This window comes from Somniosus microcephalus, chromosome 14 (genome assembly GCF_052327205.1).
Source record: "Somniosus microcephalus isolate GS21.2 chromosome 14, FLI_Smic_1.0, whole genome shotgun sequence".
Classification (NCBI taxonomy): domain Eukaryota; kingdom Metazoa; phylum Chordata; class Chondrichthyes; order Squaliformes; family Somniosidae; genus Somniosus; species Somniosus microcephalus.
Window position 1 is genome coordinate 49325048 of NC_141000.1, and position 20760 is coordinate 49345807.

A 20760-nucleotide genomic window follows, 5' to 3' on the forward strand; every position below is an offset into this window, starting at 1 on the left:
CAGTCGCTCTCTCTCTCTCTTCCAACAACAACATGCCCTCGAAAAAGCCTCGGCACCGCCGGGCACTTCAGCTAGAATATATATATATTGAGAAAAGCAATTTTCTTAATAGTGATCCCTGGAGGACACCACCGTTTACATACCTACAATCCAAAAAACATTCATTAACCACAACCCTCCATTATCTTTTCTTTAGCCAACTTACTATCCACGCTGCCATATTCCCTTTAATACAATGTGCCTTGATTTTAACAAGGAGCCACCCATGTGGCACTGTCACGTCTCTGGAGCTTTTGACTGGTTCTTTATGGAAAAGATGCAGATACGAGTTATTTTAAAATGTGCTTTTAAGTTAAAGCTTAATTTAAAGGGGTTGAATTCATAGGACTGGCAGGTATGTATTAGATTTCAGATGTGGCATCTGAAACCAGCATTCTGGATACAAAGAATGATAATTTGACATTCCTGTGAAACTGCAGTCAGACTTTTAAAAAGAGGCACATACAGCAAAATACAGCCTGGCTTTTGGAAAGACCACATTGCACAGGCGTTAAAGCAGCAACAGGCTGTGAAGAGAGGAAGTTCTGCCACAGGACTATAGGACAGAATGCAAAGGATTTATTGGAATTCTCTACCCCAGAGGGCTGTGGATGTTCAGTTGTTCAGTATATTCAAGACAGAGATCGATAGATTTTTAGATATTAAGGGAATAAAGGGACATGGGGATTGGGCAGGAAGGTGGAGTTGAGGTGGAGGATCGGCCATGATCTTATTGAATGGCAGAGCAGGCTCGAGGGGGTCAAATGACTGTAATGATATCAGCAAATAGTGATGATATTTGTCTGTGTTTGATTACTTATGCCTTACAGCATATTTGTCTGTGTTTTTGATTACTTGTGCCTGACCAGCAGAGGTCATGTGAGAGACAAGCAGTCCAGAGGAGTTTTACTCTCAGTTTCATTCTAGATGCATCACAGCATAGTGTGTTCTGTAAAAAGCTGTAGAAAGTCTTGAACAAGACTTTAGATTAAACAACATTCTCTTTCAGAAATTAGTCTTTATTGAACCCAAAAAGAAATCAAAACATGATGTCAGAAGTGGCTGAAAGAGAAAAAATCTGAAGTTAGCAACTCGATGGGACAGTGAAAGCAGTTGTGGCAAGTAAGCGAAATCAGCTCTCCACAGATTAGCAAGCCAGAAGAGAACATCGTTGCTTACCATTAGAGAATAGCTAACAAAGTGAAAAATGGAAGGTTTACACCCACCGGCGACGCTTCAATTGTCAGGTAATGTGGCTGAAAATTGGAGAAGGTTCAAACAACGTTTAGAGTTGTATTTAGCGGCAATCGGAGCTGACAAGAAAAGTAATAAACAGAAATCGTCACTGTTCTTACATGTCGTGGGTGATGCAGCGCTGGAGGTATATAATAATTTCATATTTGCCGATGATGGAGACAAAATGAAGCTAGATAAAATAATGGAACAGTTTGAGGCCTACTGCATACCTAAACGCAACGTGACCTTTGAGAGGCACAAATTTTTCAAATGTGTACAGAAAATCGGCGAGACTATTGATCAGTATGTGACTGAACTGAGAAACCGAAGCAAATCATGTGAATTTGGGGGACTCACAGACTCGCTGATAAAAGACAGACTGGTGTGTGGAATTCCAAATAATGGTCTAAGGGAAAGACTGCTAAGAGAGCAAGATCTAGACCTGGGAAAAGCCATAGCACTGTGTAGGGCTACAGAGACTGTGAAGTTGCAGGCAAAGGAGCTGTTCAGTGACAGTAGCTGCAACGTGGATGCAGTGAGAAAGAACGGATACAAACCGTTTAACAAAGAGAGCGCCAATGTGAAAAAAGAGACGTGGCCAGCAAACGAAAATGAAAGAGACAATCGGAAGTCATGTAGTCGATGCGGTACACAGCATCCACCAAGAAAGTGTCCAGCATATGGTAAAACATGCAATAGATGCAACAAAAACAACCATTATGCCCGTTGCTGTAAGAACCAAGCGCAACAAAGCAAGGTCCATACAGTAGATGAAAGCGAGATAGAGGAATTCAATGTAGATGTTGTGTCTGAAAACAAAAAAGAAAGAGACTGGATGTTGACACTAAAAGTGAATGACATACACATTCCATTTAAATTGGATACTGGAGCACAAGTTAATGTGATAGCAGAGACCGATTTTAAGAGAATTAGACCCAGACCAAAGTTACATGGAATACAAGTGAAAGTGACCGGATACTCAGGTACTGATATACCAGTGAAAGGAAAATGCATTGTCAAAGTAACACACAAGGACAGAGAGCACACGCTAGCATTAATCGTGGTGCCAAAGGATGTGCAAGCCATACTAGGGTTAAAAGCCTGTGAGAGACTGAACCTGGGAAAGAGAGTCCTCGTTGTAGAAAGCGAAGGAGAGACAGTCTATGATGAACTCATGAAAGAGTACAAAGACCTATTTAAGGGTCTAGGCTGCATTCCAGGAGAACACACGATCAGAGTAGATAAAAGTATGACACCGGTCATACATCCATGCAGAAAAGTTCCGTTTGCTCTTCAAAAGCAACTGAAGGCAGAGTTGGACAGGATGGAAAGCCTGAACGTGATTCAGAAGATAGATGAGCCAACTGAATGGGTGAGTTCCCTCGTCGTAGTGGACAAAAAGAATGGAAAGCTCAGAATTTGCCTGGATCCAAGAGATCTAAACAGAGCAATAAAGAGAGAGCACTTCAAGCTTCCTACACGTGAGGAAATCATGGCACAGTTCGCAAATGCAAAATATTTCAGCAAGTTAGATGCGTCCTCAGGATTTTGGCAGATGAAGCTGGACAAAACAAGTTCAAGACTGTGCACGTTCAACACTCCATTTGGCAGATACAGATTCCTAAGGTTACCATTTGGCATTGCCTCAGCTCCTGAAGTGTATCACAAGACTATCCATATGATCTATGAGCACCTGGAGGGAGTTGATACATCAATGGATGACATCATAGTATGGGGAACCACGAGAACTGAGCATGACGAGAGACTGAAAAAAGTGCTGGAAGCAACAAGGAAAACAAACCTGAAGCTGAATAGAGAGAAATGCCAGCTCGGGGTGACAGAACTGACATTCGTGGGAGATATCCTTAGCAGTGAGGGCATCAGACCAGGTCCCAGAAAGGTGTCCGCCATTGAGAATATGCCAAGGCCACAATGCAAAAAGGACGTGCAGAGGTTTAATGGAATGATCAACTACATGGGTAAATTCATATCCAACCTCTCAGAAGAAATAGCGCCACTGAGAAGACTAACTGAAAAGAACATAGAATGGGAATGGAATCATGAGCATGAGAAGTCATGGAGCGATCTAAAGAAACTGCTCACAGAGGAACCAGTTCTGAGGTTTTATGACCCAGCGAGACCCATCAAGATATCATCAGATGCATCACAGAGTGGGCTCGGTGCCGTTCTTCTGCAACAATATGACTACTGGCAACCTATTGCATATGCATCGTGCTCAATGACAGACGCGGAGACGCGATATGCTCAAATAGAAAAGGAGCTGCTCAGCATCACATACGCCTGTGAAAGATTTCACCAGTTTGTGGCAGGACAAGCAATCAGTGTAGAGACTGACCATAAGCCCTTGATTGCATTGTTCCAAAAGCCACTGAATAGCTGTCCGCTTAGAATACAAAGAATGATGATCAGGCTGCAACGCTATACACTGAATGTTGTGTACACACCGGGTAAGCTGATGTATACAGCAGACACGTTGTCCAGAGCTGTTGACCCAAGTGAGCCCGTAAACACCACAATGGATGAAAAAGTGAACGCCTACGTGGACATGATCGCAAGTGCACTGCCCATAGCAGATGCAAAAATGGAGCTCATAAAGACTGAGACAAACAAAGATGAAACAATGAGACGACTGAGAAAACGCATCTTGGATGGATGGCCCAACATGAAGCAAGACTGCTCACCTGATATAGCAGAGTACTGGAACTGCAGGGCGGAACTATCAGTGGTCAAAGACATCATCTACAAAGGAAGTAAAATAGTTATCCCAAAGAGTCTGAGAAGAGAGATGCTAAAAAAGATCCATGGAGGACATCTGGGAATCGAAAAGTGTAAGAAAAGAGCACAAGAGGTGATGTACTGGCCACGAATCAACCAAGATGTGACAAATGAGGTGTCAAACTACACAATATGCCTGAAATATCGAGCAAGCAATCCGGTAGAACCACTAAAGCCACACCCAGCACCAGACAGACCTTACCAGAAGGTAGGCGCTGACCTATTCGTATGTCAAGGGAAGGACTATCTTGTCGTCACAGACTATTACACCCTGTATCCAGAGGTTTGTAGACTGTACACCACCACTGCAGAAGCTGTGATAAGAAGTATGAAAGCCATATTCTCCAGGCATGGCGTGGCAAGCGAGGTCTTCACAGACAACGGACCCCAGTTTTACAATGCAAGTTTCCGACACTTTGCCAAAGAGTGGGACTTTGTCCACACAACGTCAAGTCCTCACTTTCCACAGTCCAATGGACTAGTGGAAAAATCGGTCCAGACAGTGAAAAGACTGATGTACAAGGCAAAAGAGAGTGGAACTGACTTCTACCAAAGCATGCTTGTATACCGCACAACGCCGCTCGAGTGTGGTATGTCACCAGCCCAACTCCTGATGGGACGTCGGCTAAGGTCAAACCTACCCATCCCGGAGAACCTCCTGAAAACAAAAGAGGGGGAGAAAGTGAGGAAGTTCAAAGAGCAACAGAAAGAAAAGCAAAAGTACTACTATGACAGAGGAACACAAAACCTACCTGAACTCCACACTGGTGACCAAGTAAGGTTGAAAGACAAAACAAACACATGGACTCAGAAGGGAACTGTCCTGAGTGAAGTTCAACCAAGATCATACACCATTCAGACAGATGAGGGTGCTGTTCTGAGAAGAAATCGTCGAGATCTTCTCATGGGACCAGCCACAGCAGGTCAAGAGACTGATACTGGTGAACAACCTGATCACACAGCTGAGAACCAATCATCTGAGGCAACAACTCAGATTCAAGGATAATCAATCAGAAAATCCTCAAGACACGTGAAGCCTCCTGAGAGACTCATTGAGCAAATTTAAGGACTATTGTTAAAGAAGGAAGTAATGTTATCTTATTCTTTCTTCAAGTTCTAGTGTATTGACATATTTCATGTGAACACACAAAGCAAGGGTAAAAAACCTTGATCATGATAATGATAATGTAAGTTCATTAAATGTTGTTAGTTAAAAGTAAAATACTTTTGTTTTAAGAAAGGGAGATGTAATGATATCAGCAAATAGTGATAATATTTGTCTGTGTTTGATTACTTATGCCTTACAGCATATTTGTCTGTGTTTTTGATTACTTGTGCCTGACCAGCAGAGGTCATGTGAGAGACAAGCAGTCCAGAGGAGTTTTACTTTCAGTTTCATTCTAGATGCATCACAGCATAGTGTGTTCTGTAAAAAGCTGTAGAAAGTCTTGAACAAGACTTTAGATTAAACAACATTCTCTTTCAGAAATTAGTCTTTATTGAACCCAAAAAGAAATCAAAACAATGACCTACTCCTGCTCCTATTTCTTATGTTCTTATTCTGTTTAAGTTAAGGAAGATAACCCACCGCAGTGGATGGTGTCACCGATTCCTTATTTTGTATAATTGCGTGAATATCAGTTGTACCAATTGAATTAAGTGACTCTGTGCCTGTACGCTTTATAATAAAATAGCTTGCGATTTGGGCAAAGTGCTGCCCCATCCAGTGTTAATTCAGTCTGACTTCGGAGAGATCGAAGTAACACACATGTAAAAGGTTCAAATTCACGGGGTTGCTATTGATACAACCCTGGGTTATGCTATTGTACAAGTAGTTATAGTGCAAAGGCCAGTTAAGGGAGCGACTGACAACAATTACCCTCAAAGGTATGTATGGCAGATCTGAATTTGTAACGGGCACCTTGTCAAACAGCTTTTGAAAATCCATATCTACAACATCTACCGCATTTCTTCAAATAACTCATTAAATTATCAGCATAACTTGCCTTTTGCAAATCCATGCTGGTTTTCCTTAACTAACCTATGGGCGGAAATTCCTTTAGGTTTGTTTTTGGGTCTGAAATGGGCACCAATGAGGAGTCTTGACACTGGCCTAAAATTGACATGGGCCTCGGTTCTCATTAACATAGCATTGTGGATATGTTACTGGATTAGTAATCCAGAGACCTGGACTAATGATCCAGAGACGTGAGTTCAAATCCCACCACGGCAGCCGGGGAATTTAAATTCAGTTAATTAAATAAATCTGGAATAAAAAACTAGTATCAGTAATGGTAACCATGAAACTATCGGATTGTCGTAAAAACCCATCTGGTTCACTAATGTCCTTTAGGGAAGGAAATCTGTCGTCCTTACCTGGTCTGGCCTATATGTGACTCCAGACCCACAGCAATGTGGTTGACTCTTAACTGCCCTCTGAAATGGCCCAGCAAGCCACTCAGTTGTAACAAACTGCTACGAAAAACAATAATAAGAATAAAACCAGACGGACCACCCAGCATCAACCTCGGCACCGGCTACGGATTCGTATCCAACATCTTGGGAGTTGTGCCATAATTCGGAGAGCTATCCCACAGGCTAGTCAAGCAACAGCCTGACATAGTCATACTCACAGAATCATACCTTTCAGCCAATGTCCCAAACTCAGCGCCTCAGCTATGAAGAAAGATTAAACAGGCTGGGGTTGTTTTCCTTGGAGCAAAGAAGGCTGAGGGGGGACCTGATTGAGGTGTACAAAATGATGAGGGGCATAGATAGGGTAGATAAAGAGGAACTTTTCCCCTTAGTAGGGGGGTCAATAACAAGGGGGCATAGATTCAAGGTAAGGGGCAGGAGGTTTAGAGGGGATTTGAGGAGGAACTTTTTCACCCAGAGGGTGGTTGGAATCTGGAACTCACTGCCTGAAAGGGTGGTAGAGGCAGGGACCCTCATAACATTCAAGAAGCATTTGGATGAGCACTTGAAATGCCATTGCATACAAGGCTATGGACCAAATGCTGGAAAATGGGATTAGACTGGACAGGGATTGATGGTCGGCGCAGACACGATGGGCCAAAGGGCCTCTTTCTGTGCTGTATAACTCTATGACTCTATGACTCCTCCATCACCTTCCCTGGATACGTCCTGTCCCATCAGCTGGACAGACTCACCAGGGGTGACGGCACAGTGGTATACAGTTGGGAAGGAGTGGCCCTGGGAGTCCTGAACATTGACTCTGGACCCCATGAAATCTCATGGCTTCAGGTCAAGCATGGGCAAGGAAACCTCCTGTTGATTACGACCTACTGCCCTCCCTCAGCTGATGAATCAGTACTCCTCCATGCTGAACACCACTTGAAAGAAGCACTGAGAGTAGCAAGGGCAGAGAATGTACTCTGGGTGGGGGACTTCAATGTCCATCACCAAGAGTGGCTCGGTAGCACCACTACTGACCGAGCTGGCCGAGTCCTGAAGGACATAGCTGCCAGTCTGGGCCTGCGACAGGTGGTGAGAGAACCAACACGAGGGAAAACCTACTTGACCTCGTCCTCACTAATCTACCTGTTGCAGATGCGTCTGTCCATGACAGCATTGGTAGCAGTGACCACCGCACAGTCATTGTGGAGACGAAGTCCCATCTTCACACTGAGGACACCCTTCATCGTGTTGTGTGGCACTACCACCATGCTAAATGGGATAGATTCAGAACAGATATAGCAGCTCAAAACTGGGCATCCATGAAGCGCTGTGGGCCATCAGCAGCAGCAGAATTGTATTCCACCACAACCTGTAACCTCATGGTCCGGCATATCCCTCACTCTACCATTAACATTAAGCCAGGGGACCAACCCTGGTTCAATAAGGAGTGTAAAAGGGCATGTCAGGAGCAGCACCAGGCGTACCTAAAAATGAGGTGCCAACCTGGGGAAGCTGCAACACAGGATTACATGCATGCTAAAAAGCGGAAGCACCATGCTATAGACAGAGCTCAGCGATCCCACAATCAACGGATCAGATCAAAGCTCTGCATTCCTGCCACATCCAGTCACGAATGGTGGTGGATCATTAAACAACTAACGGGAGGAGGAGGTTCCATGAATATCCCCATCCTCAATGATGGTCGAGCCCAGCACGTGAATGCAAAAGACAAAGCTGAAGCATTTGCAACCATCTTCAGCCAGATGTGCTGAGTGGATGATCCATATTGGCCTCCTTCTGAGGTCCCCACCATAAAAGCCAGCCTTCAGCCAATTTGATTCACTCCACATGATATCAAGAAATGGCTGAGCACACTGGATACAGCATAGGCTGTGGGCGCCGACAACATCCCGGCTGTCTTGCTGAAGACTTGTGCTCCAGAACTAGCCGTGCCTCTAGCCAAGCTGTTCCAGTACAGTTGCAACACTGGCATCTTTCTGACAATGTGGAAAACTGCCCAGGTATGTCCTGTCCACAAAAAACAGGACAAATCCAATCCGGCCAATTACCGCACCATCTCAATCATCAGCAAAGTGCTGGAAGTTTTTGGGCTGATAAGTGGCAGGTAACATTCGCGCCACAGAACTGCCAGGCAATGACTATCTCTAACAAGCGAGAGTTTAACCACCACCCCTTGACATTCAATGGCATTACTATCGCCGACTCACCCACCATTGACATCCTGGGGGTCACAATTGACCAGAAACTTAACCAGACCAGCCACATAAATATATTTGCAACAAGAGCAGGTCAGAGGCTAGGTATTCTGCGGCGAGCGTCTCACCTCCTGACTCCCTAAAGCCTTTCCACCATCTACAAGACAGTGCAGCTCCAACAACACTCAAGAAGCTCGACACCATCTAGGACAAAGCAGCCCGTTTGATTGGCATCCTATCCACCACCTTAAACATTCACTCCCTCCACCACCGGCGTACCGTGGCTGCAGTGTGTACCATCTACAAGATGCACTGCCAAGGCTTCTTCGGCAGCACCTCCCGAACCCGCGACCTCTTCCATCTAGAAGGACAAGGGCAGCAGGCGCACGGGAACACCACCACCTCCAAGTTCCCCTCCAAGTCACACACCATCCTGACTTGGAAATATATCGCCATTCCTTCATCGGCGCTGGGTCAAAATCCTGGAACTCCCTCCCTAACAGTACTGTGGGAGTACCTTCACCACACAGACTGCAGCGGTTCAAGGCGTCGGCTCACCACCACCTTCTCAAGGGCAATTAGGGATGGGCAATAAATTCTGGCCTTGCCAGCGATGCCCACATCCCAGGAATGAAAAATGGGTGAGCTGCCTGTGGAGGCGCAAGAGGTGCCTGCAGCTCCCCAATTTGGCACAGTTGAATTTCGGGCCACCTACCTTGCCAGCAACAGCCCGAAAATAAGTCCCGGGGTGGGTAGTGGTGTTGGTATGGTGAAGTGGTGACAGAGAAGGGGCCGAACTCCAGTACTATGCAATCAGGGGAGCACTCCCGCTCCTCCTGGCTCCACAGCAATGATTTTATAAAATATAAAATAAAAACTCCCCCTTTGTTGGTCCTGCTGTCTGGGCCGCAGAGGTCGCTGAACGGAAATTTCCAGCTCCTACACTTGCCAATCCAATTTCTATATACGCAAGGGCCTAATGCTTGTTTTAGGCGGCTGCCATGAACCCTTGAAACATGGCCCGACCCAATATCAGGTTGGATGTCTTTTAGCGTCTTTTGGGTGCAGGATGTTGGTCCCCGAAATGGGCCCTCATTACATAGAAACATAGAAGATAGGAGCAGGAGTAGGCCATTCGGCCCCTCGAGCCTGCTCTGCCATTCAATGAGATCATGGCTGATCATCCAAATTCAGTACCCAGTCCCTGCCTTCTCCCCATATCCCTTGATCCCTTTAGCCTTAAGAAATATATCCAACTCCTTCTTGAATATATTTCATGAATTGGCCTCCACTGCCTTCTGTGGTAGAGAATTCTGGGTGAAGAAATTCCTCCTCATCTCTGTCCTAAATGGCTTACCCCTTATCTTTAGACTGTGACCCCTGGTTCTGGACTCCCCGGCCATCGGGAACATCCTTCCTGCATCCAGTCTGTCTGGTCCTGTTAGAATTTTATAAGTTTCAATGAGATCCCCTCTCATTCTTCTAAACTCCAGCGAGTACAAGCCCAATCGACCCAATCTCTCCTCATACGTCATTCCTGCCATCCCAGGTATCAGTCTGGTGAATCTTCACTGCACTCCCTCCATGGCAAGAACATCCTTCCTCAGATAAGGCGACCAAAACTGCACACAATACTCAAGGTGTGGTCTCACCAAGGCCCTGTACAACTGCAGCAAGACATCCTTGTTCTTGTACTCGAACCCTCTCGCTACAAAGGCCAACATAACATTTGCCTTCTTAACCGCCTGCTGCACCTGCATGCTTACCTAATAATAATCTGCCTTCCTGTTTTTGCCACCAAAGTGGATAACCTCGCATTTACCCATGTTATATTGCATCTGCCATGCTTTTGCCCAATCACTAAACCTGTCCAAATCATACTGGAGTTTATCGGTATCCTCCTCACAGCACACACGCCCACCCAGCTTTGTGTCATCTGCAAACTTGGAGATATTACATCTAGATCCCTCGTCTAGATCATTAATATATATTACACCCATTTTACGCCCATAAAATGGGTGCAATGAGGTCTAATTTTTAGCCCCATAACTTTGAGTATTAATTTTATTACATATTATGGCCTCTAGAAACTTATCCACTACCAATGTTATGCTGACTGGTTTATAGTTATCTGGTTTTCCCTTTCTCCCTTGAACAGAGATGTTCCTTATCAATAGTTATCCTATCTAATTACTCCACCTCCTCCTCGTGTATCCTTTCATTCCCAGTACCACATTCTTCTGCAAAAAACAAAGCAAAGTACACATTTAATAACTCTGCCATTCCTTCATTCTACACGAAAAGATTATTGTCAACAGCCTTACTCTTTCTTTAATTATTCTTTTATTTATCATATGCTTATAAAATTCTTCACTAGTTTTCTTTGTTACCTACGTCTCCTTCTTCATGACTCCTCAGTCTTTCTTTAAATCTTTTTTTGCTTCCCCTATATATTATCTATACTCTACTTGATTTCATTTTGCATTATTCATCCTAGAGTTAAAATATGCCTATTTTTAAGTCTCATTTTAATTTCTCTACTCATCCAAGAAGATTTTGTTGCACCTCATTTAATTCTGGTGAAAGTACATCTAATCTGTACCCTAATCACGTGCTGTTTGTAAGTTTCATGTTGTTGTGTCCACTGTCTTATCTATCAATTTTCTTCCCAATTTATCTGGGCTAGTTTCCTTCCTAACTCATTGAATCTGCTGTTTTCTAGTCAAGTACCTTTACCTTTGAGTGTTCCCTATTTGTTCAATTTTTATATCGAACGGTCAATCATGTCTGAAAACTTCTTTAAAAGGCTGATGATGCCTCCTTAGAACACACCAACAACCTCACAGCAATGACCCGAAGATGTGTTACAGCTTTTGCTAGATTCATCAGAATGAAAGTATTTATTAAAATCAGGCAGTCTGTCATTTCAGAACAAAGAAGACTGCTGCAGCATTGTAAAGTGCACGGCTGCTTCTATAGTGAGACACCACACACAATGCACATAGGCACACAGTCTGTGTGTAAACATTGAATCTCACTCCTTACCGCACGAGCCATCTGCATAATTCAAGATAACGATGGTTATGACTCACATACAGCAACACGATGCAGTTCATTCATTTACCTTCATTGTTAATTCCATTCACAAGTCGACTATAACATCCAGCTTCTTCACAGAAACCACAGCCTTAAGGCAGACATTTGGCAACAGTGAGTTTGCATGTTTTTCACTACATCAGAGCCATTGCCTCAGCTGTGCTTTAACATTGATGGCAGTCACACTGTGGGCTACAATTCATCTGTCACTCTGAAGGAGAGGGCTTTGTCATGATCACCTCAAACGATACTCTGCCATTCATCTTCCAATCACATTTCTTCTCTTGTTTTGCCACTCCCAGCACGCACTTAAACAACAAACAGGAATAATTGACAGGTTTTGTGTTGGCTGCAATGTGCTCCACTCGGAAAATGTCATCCAATTACATCCATCCCCCAATCGCTCGGGCTCAACCAGTCAGGTATCACTCAGCGTTCTCTCCGATTCATTTTAAAACCAGACATTTTCTAAGTCAGCACATACAGCAAGAAGGAAGAGCTCGTATTAGGTCATCCACTGTATGAAGCTAGAGCTTTGAAAAATGCTATAATCATTGCTAGAAGCAATTTAATCGGATTGATAGTAGTTGGGCAGGAGAGGGTTAAAGAGCAAAATCCACGTAACCTGACCCCAATACGCCGCGCATGCGCCCGGCACCATTTTTACGGAGATGGATAGCGGGGCGTCTGAGTGTCCTGCCGTGGAGAGGCAGAACACATATTAACATATTTAAATCGGGCTCCTACAGTGCAATTGGGAGTACTATTTGAAATTAACTTGTGCTTCACAGGTTTCCCGGGGGTCGGGAAGCTTAGCAGTGAAACAGAGGCGGGAGCTGCCGGTTCCACAATGTAAGTGGTTCTTTCAGCATTCCTTATAGGGCCAGGAGGAGCAGGAGTGCTCCCCGTCAGCTCCTCAAGGAAGCCTTCGGCCTTCCCCAGCCCTTCCGATTGCTGACTGGAGCTTCGTCCCCAACCCCCAACCCCCAACCCTCCCGATTATGGGGGACCGGCCCCAAGGGTCTCCGGATGTGGCCTCCTGCCGCTGGTGTTCCTCCAGCCCGGTGGCCAGGCTGTCCATTTGACTGGCTGGCGGGCAGGAGGCAGAGCTACAGGATGCAAATGAGGTCCTGCCATTAATTTCGGCAGGACCTCTGGCCTTGCCGGGTTCTTCGGCCATTTTCGGCTACACCTGCACCCTCCCTGCCTCCCCATAAATATCGGGACTTCTGCCTCTGCTATACCCGACTGAACAGCAGTATTTGCAGACAGTGAAGGTGTGGGAAATGTTAACAGAAATAATGGTAGAGATGAGCTTTAAAATGGATGGAAAACTGGGAGACAAGCTGAAATTTCCAGTTCTTGCCTTTTCTACACTGCTGCCAAAAAAGTGAAATAAAATTGGTATTTTCCTTCTAGATTTGCTACTGCTTGTTAAGGCATTATAATGGGGAAAATTACAACAAGCAGATAAGAATTAACTCACCCACTGAGCTGGAGATATTTCACTGGTGGAACAGCGAAACTCTTTGGCAGAGTATCCATTCAACCCGGAATTTATTATATTAAATAGTTCACTGTGCTGTTAGCGGGAGGAGGCTGATCGGGAGTGGGATTCCACCAACATTAGGCACTCACCCACTCACAACTATTGGCTTTTAAACAGTCTACTGCGCTGTGCTCACCATTACTTTAATCAACTGAGGGGCATGTGGCTCTGTGGCACTTGATATGGAAAAGCAGTTTAAACAAATGAACATTAAACTATTGAAAAGATCCCATGTGTTGCTTAGCTGTATATTTTGTTCTCTCACAAGGGAAATTGAAAGTTTGAAGGTTTGGGTGTTTAAATAAATCATTATAAGTGCAAGGAATAACAGAACTAACCAGGAAATTCATTAAAACATATGGGGCTGAATCTTGCTGGGAAAATAACAGCATGTCAACGACACCCACAGTTATTAATGCTCAAATCGTGCAGCAGGTTCAAGGGTTTAAAAGATACGGCGTGAGTTGCAAATTTCCAGAACTTGCTGGTTGATTTACGCTGCTCTGCCGTTTACTTCACATAAACGGCATCTCCCCCTTAGCCTCCCATTATTGTCAAGAACTTGCTGGATTTGCCCATTAATTGCCCATTAAACTCGCTGCAGAAAGTTAGGGCTGGTAATTCAGAGTGTATGTACCCTTTTAACAACATGATCATCGTTAATGCAATGCCAATCAATCTCTCTGACCCAGAACAGGAACAATTTAAATTGTCCAATCTCATTCCTATATGTAGTAAATTTTATTTTCCTTTCCTTTTCCTTTCTGTCTCCTTTTCTCTCTCTTAATCCAATCTTTGTTTCTCTCTCTTTATTTCTCTTCCTGTACCTGATTTCATGTTGAATTCACCCTCCTTCTCCATCCTTCCTCTATTTATTTCTCAATCCTTAAATCTCATTGGTTAAGGAGATAGATGGTTGGTTCCGTCATTCACTAAGGTCCCAGATGCACCGTTATCCTCGCTGGCACTTTCAGCAAGTTACAGTGCTAAAAGATTTTGAGCTGAAGGGTGAGGAAAAAAGTCTAACTAACGGTGTATGCCGCAAGGTGCCGCACTTCAGCAAGATTTGGCCCATAATGTTCAGTACAAACTACACAAGCAGACCATACACAAATTTTAAAACTTGTAGTGTACTCTGTTTTGGATTTCAAAGCCCAGAGGTCAAATACACTCATACGAGCAAATATTTTGATTCTAATACCATGGATCTATAATGCTGTCTTTCAAAATCTGGAAATGGACTCGCTGTACAAATTTGCTGCCGTACTTAATTTCCAAAAGTTTTTCACTCCCTGGAGCTGGTTCCTTGCCCATTACTAGTTAAATGGGCAGTTGGAAGACGTAAAATGAGTATTATTGCAAGCAAGTCTCGATTTGCCATATTTTTGCTGATAATTTTAATATTCTATAGAACAAACTCGTTGAGTGGAAAACATAAGTCATTATTTCTATTCTTTGGTCCAGATGTTATGGAGTAAATTATTACAGAGTAAATCGGACAACAACTTCCAGTGTCCGCACACGTGCAGTAAAACGTGGAAATCTAGAAGTTGCTGTCTGATTTGCCCTGCTCCTCCACAAGCTTTGCTACACCAGTAACTTGAAGGGCATGAAATTGCGGTACTTATCCACTAGTTACATGCTAAACACACCAGAAAAAGTTAGAGCTGGTGCAATTAGGTGTAAGTGAATTTTTAATGCCGTGGTAAATCTTAATTACTGCCAAACAACCTCTCTGGCACTGAAAATTTACTTTTACAAGTGTGGAGTATCATTCCTTCAGATTTTAATTATTGTTGGAGATTTAAAAGAAATAACAATTGAATTTTTTTTACTTTTTATTTCTGTCTCTTTTATCTCTCTCTCTCTCTCTTAATCCTATTTTTCTTTCCCTCACTTTATTTTGCTTTCTGTACATGATTTTGCATTGAATTAAAAATTCTAATTTATACTTCCTGGTTTAGACTCTGCATGTCTCAGTGAGGATTCTTCAGTCTGATTGGTTGAAGAGACACGCTATTGCTTACCCTGCTCACGCATGCCACAGATTCCCTGTAGAGGGCGCCGCACTAAAAGGATCTCCAAAAACCATAAGTTGCTGTGCAAAAGCCCACAAGAAGTCTGTGGGCAGCTGTAAGCGTAATGAACAGCGAACGCCGTTCCTTCAACGCTGACCGCAAAATCCGGACTACTTTATTAAAAATAAACCAAAAATGTTGAGGTAAGCAATACAGTTTCTAAATGTGGAAAACATCCTCCTGGGAAGCTCAAAATTGAAATAAAAGAAAAATTGGTAATCAACCATAACTTTTTTTTTCATAAGGTATTAGAGCCATTTTTAGGTCTGAATGTATAGGATTTTACTTACCTCAGCATTGTTAGGCATGTTGGTGTTGGTCTGTGGCATACTGTGCCTGCTGGGATTACTGGGATCTACACAATGACTTATTTGTTCTGACCCCAGAGTTCTGCCTTCCACCAGTGATGAAGAGGAGGAGGATGATGAAGATGATGATGATGAGGAGGAGAACCGGGACACTGCACTCTCAATCTGTGTACTAATTAACTGCTTGAGGCTTTCGTTGTAGGATACGGGTTGCGACTGAGACTTTGTTTCACTGTGTATTTCTATATGACAATGTTCTGACGGTGACCTCCCAGGACTGGAGTGACTTGCACAAGAACTTCTTCCAGTTGCTGCATCAGGTAATTTTTCAGAATCCTGTGAAAGAGCTGGAAGTTGCTTCTCCAGGGCTGTACTTTCTGTAGCATCAATATAAGAGTGATGACCTGAAGAGGCTTTAATATCAAGCTCATCTCCTATAACATAATCTACTCTGTCTGGATCAATTTGTTGTTTATGTGTCCCTGTGTGTTCTGGTCTACTTCGTTTGACTTTATTATGCAAACCTGATGATTGATCTTTCAGTCCTTCAGGATTGCCGGAATGTAAAGATTTCTCTTGCAATGAATGAAAACAGTGCAGCAAAGAAACTTTCTCTGTAGAAGCACTTGGCTCCATTTGGAGATACTTTAATTTTTCCTCCTTATTACTAATGGAACATTGAGCCCTCTGGTTAGATGCAATTCTGAGGCGTGCCCTGTTCTTGCCTATACTCCTCTTCTCAGGTCTGTTACCGAAGTCCTGTCTGTTAAAAGCTTGTGGTTTTTTGTTATGATATTTTAGATCCCATCTGAGATTCTCGCTGTTGTCCTTTAGTGGCTGTTGCAGATTTCCAGATGTTGGTGAACCAAATCCTGGGGAAAGAGCAGGACTATCAAGAGTCTCTTGAATAGTGACTTTCTGGGATGCTGCCATAATCAGATGTTACCTAAACAATGTGGTAATTTTCCTGAAAAGTTGAAAGAAAGAAAAATCTTGAATTGTCCAAATGTAGACAAAGAAACAGCAAAATTAATCTTTCTACATTGAACACATTTCATAGAAACATAGAAGATAGGAGCAGGAGTAGGCCATTCGGCCCTTCGAGCCTGCTCCACCATTCAATGAGATCATGGCTGATCATCCAAATTCAGTACCCTGTCCCTGCTTTCTCCCCATATCCCTTGATCCCTTTAGCCTTAAGAAATATATCCAACTCCTTCTTGAATATATTTAATGAACTGGCCTCCACCGCCCTCTGTGGCAGAGAATTCCACAGGTTCACCACTCTCTGGGTGAAGAAATTCCTCCTCATCTCTGTCCTAAATGGCTTACCCCTTATCCTTAGACTATGACCCCTAGTTCTGGACTCCCCGGCCATCGGGAACATCCTTCCTGCATCTAGCCTGTCCAGGCCTGACAGAATTTTATAGGTTTCGATGAGATCCCCTCTCAATCTTCTAAACTCCAGTGAGTACAAGCCCAATCAACACAATCTCTCCTCATACGTCATTCCTGCCATCCCAGGTATCAGCCTGGTGAATCTTCGCTGCACTCCCTCCATGGCAAGAACATCCTTCCTCAGATAAGGCGACAAAAACTGCACACAATACTCAAGGTGCGGTCTCACCAAGGCCCTGTACAACTGCAGCAAGACATCCTTGTTCCTGTACTCGAACCCTCTTGCTACGAAGGCCAACATACCATTTGCCTTCTTAACCGCCTGCTGCACCTTTATTCCAACTCTTTGCTTTCTATCTGCCAACCAGTTCTCTATCCAACTCAATACCTTGCCCCCAATCCTATGTGCCTTAATTTTGCAAGCTAATCTCTTATGCGGGGCCTTATCGAAAGCCTTCTGAAAGTCCTAATACACCACATCCACTGGTTCTCCCTTATCTATTTTACCAGTTACATCCTCAAATAATTCCAGTAGATTAGTCAAGCACGATTTACCTTTTGTAAATCCATGTTGACTTTGTCCAATCCTGTCACTGCTTTCCAAGTGATTGCATCTTTTATAATGGACTCCAGCATTTTCCCCACTACCGATGTCAGGCTTACCGGTCTATAATTCCCCGTTTTTTCTCTACCACCTTTTTTGAATAGTGGGGTAACATTAGCTACCCTCCAATCCATGGGTACTGTTCCAGAGTCTATCGAGTTCTGGAAGATGACCAGCAATGCATCTACTATCTCCAGGGCCACTTCCTTAAGTACCCTAGGATGTAGATTATCAGGACCTGGGGATTTATCGGCCTTCAATCCCGTCAACTTCCCCAACACCATTTCCCTACAAATACTGATTTCTTTCAGTTCCTCGCTCTCATTAGTCCCTATGTTCCCCGACATCACTGGGAGGTTATTTGTGTCCTCCTTTGTGAAGACAGAACCAAAATATGTATTTAATTGGTCTGTCATTTCTTTGTTCCCCATTATAAATTCCCCTGATTCTGACTATAGGGGACCTACGCTTGACTTCACCAATCTTTTTCTCTTTACATAACTATAAAAGCTTTTACAGTCAGTTTTTATGTTCCCTGCTAGCTTACTTTCATAATCTATTTTCCCCCTCTTAATTACTCCCTTTGTCCTCCTTTGCTGAATCCTAAACTGCTCCCAATCCTCAGGCTTGCTGCTTTTTTTGGCCAATTTATATGTCCTCTCTAATTATGTTATCCCTAATTTCCCTTGTTAGCCACGGTTGAGTCACCTTTTTTGATTTATTTTTATGCCAAACTGGGATAAACAAATTCTGTAGTTCATCCATGCGATCTTTGAATGTTTGCCATTGCCTATCCACCGTCAACCCTTTGAGTGACATTACCCAATCAATCCTACCCAACTCGCATCTCATACCATCATAATTCCCTTTATTTAAATTCAGGACCTTAGTCTCTGAGTCAACGACTTCACTCTCCATCTTAATGAAGAATTCGATCATATTATGATCGCTCCGACCCAAGGGGCCTTGCACAACAAGATTGCTAATTAATTCTTTCTCATTGCATAATACCCAGTCTAAGATGGCCTGATCCCTAGTTGGTTCCTCAACATATTGGTCCAGGAAACCATCCCGTATACACTCCAGGAATTCCTCCTCCACAGTATTGTTACTAATTTGGTTAGCCCAATCTATATGTAGATTAAAGTCACCCATGATGATTGCTGTGCCCTTATTGCACGCTTCCCTAATTTCCCTTTTAATGCCATCCCCAACCTCTGCGTTACTGTTTGGGGGTCTATACACCACTCCCACTAATGTTTTCTGCCCTTTGGTATTTCTCAGTTCTACCCATACAGATTCCACATCATCAGAGCTAATATCTTTCCTTACAATTGTGTTAATCCCCTCTTTAACCAGCAATGCTACCCCACCTCCTTTTCCTTTTTGCCTATCTTTCCTGAATATTGAATACCCCTGGATGTTGAGTTCCCAGCCTTGGTCCCCCTGGAGCCATGTTTCCGTAATTCCAATCATATCATATTCATTTACCTCTATTTGCGCTGCTAATTCATCCACCTTATTACGAATGCTCCTTGCATGAAGACACAAAGCCTTCAGGCTTGTTTTTTTAACGCTCTTAGACCTTTTAGAATTATTATTTACTGTGGCCATGTTTGTTTTAAACCCTTGATTTCTCTGATTGCCACCTTTATTTTTCTCCTTCCTGTCTTTTGCTTCTATCCTTGTTTCCCTTTCCTTTGTCTCCCTGCTCAGTTTGCCAACCCCCTGCCATTTTAGTTTAAACCCTCCCCCACAGCACTAGCAAACACTCCCCCAAGGACATCGGTCCCGGTCCTGCCCAGGTGCAGACCGTCCGGTTTGTACTGGTCCCACCTCCCCCAAAACCGGTTCCAATGTCCTAGGAATTTGAATCCTTCCCCCTTGCACCATTCCTCTAGCCACGTATTCATTTGAAGTATCCTTCTAGTTCTACTCTGACTAGCACGTGGCACTGGTAGCAATCCTGAGATTATTACCTTTGAGGTCCTATTTTTTAATTTACCTCCTAACTCCCTATATTCAGCTTTTAGGACCTCATCCCGTTCTTTACCTATATCGTTGGTACCTATATGCACCACGACAACTGGCTGTTCACCCTCCCTTTCAAAAAATTTCTGCAGCTTCTCCGAGACATCCTTGACCCTTGCACCAGGGAGGCAACACACCATCCTGGAGACTCGTTTGCTGCCGCAGAAAAATTTCATTGCAGGCATTTGTGTTGGAGGAGTTTTGAATGATCAAAGAGCAAGCAAAGTAAGAAAAGTCTTAACTGCAGAGTAGGAATTATCCCTCTGTCTGCACCACTTTATAAAGCATCCAGTCTAACTATGCGCAGGAGAAGATCAATAAGACAGTGCATCCCAAGGGCCGCAGGGAGCTCCACTGCCAGTCCCACGAAACAATGTGCTGAATTCAGATCGATTTCATCTGCTTTAAGATTATGACCCAATACTGCCGGAGCTGAGGATCTACAACACCTCAGGATCTGAATCCTCCTCTAATTCATTGCCCTAACTCAGATCCCCACCTCTCCCTCAGGTATTTTTCATCACTTTTCATCCTGCAGCGCTGGCACCCACGGCTGGATGGAAAGTTAAAATGGAATAGCAAAGCCACCAAACCATTCCTGCCTTAAGTCAACAAGGACCTCAGAAAGGAAGCCCTCCCACCAGGTGACTTTAGCCTCGGAAAACATTCATACAACCTGATGTAACCATTCAACATAATCTGGGAGATGTGACTCAGGCCCTTAGCCTCCACTTATCAAAACTCTTTCCTTCAGTCATGGGAAGGATCTCTGGATTATCCCAAAGAGGAGAATTAGTGGATCAATCAGCTTGGATGTGGAAAAAAATTGCACATACCCTTCCAAACACAAAGAGTTGCACGCCCATTGGTGAGATGACGCAGTAGTCAGAATTTTTGAGGGGGAGAGGAAAATCAAGTTAGTTAATGGTATTGGCTGATGACACTCCTGCTCCATACCATCCAGGGTGTTGTGATGCAGGGCTTCAGTCTA

The 20760-nt window shown here is 43.7% G+C and overlaps 1 protein-coding gene across 4 annotated transcripts in view; it reads right to left on the reverse strand.

The window, feature by feature from the left end:
* The window catches only part of LOC147107483 (uncharacterized), a 106151-nt gene that overhangs the window by 81930 nt on the left and 3461 nt on the right, over positions 1-20760 (reverse strand). For all 4 annotated transcript variants that reach the window (XR_015080811.1, XM_086006551.1, XM_086006552.1 and 1 more), the window contains one exon: positions 15719-16703. Coding sequence is in view for 3 of the 4 variants with exons in the window: in XM_086006551.1 (XP_085862677.1) it covers positions 15719-16669 (951 nt within the window). In the remaining variant the exon portion in view is untranslated. The remainder of the gene's footprint in view (positions 1-15718; positions 16704-20760) is intronic.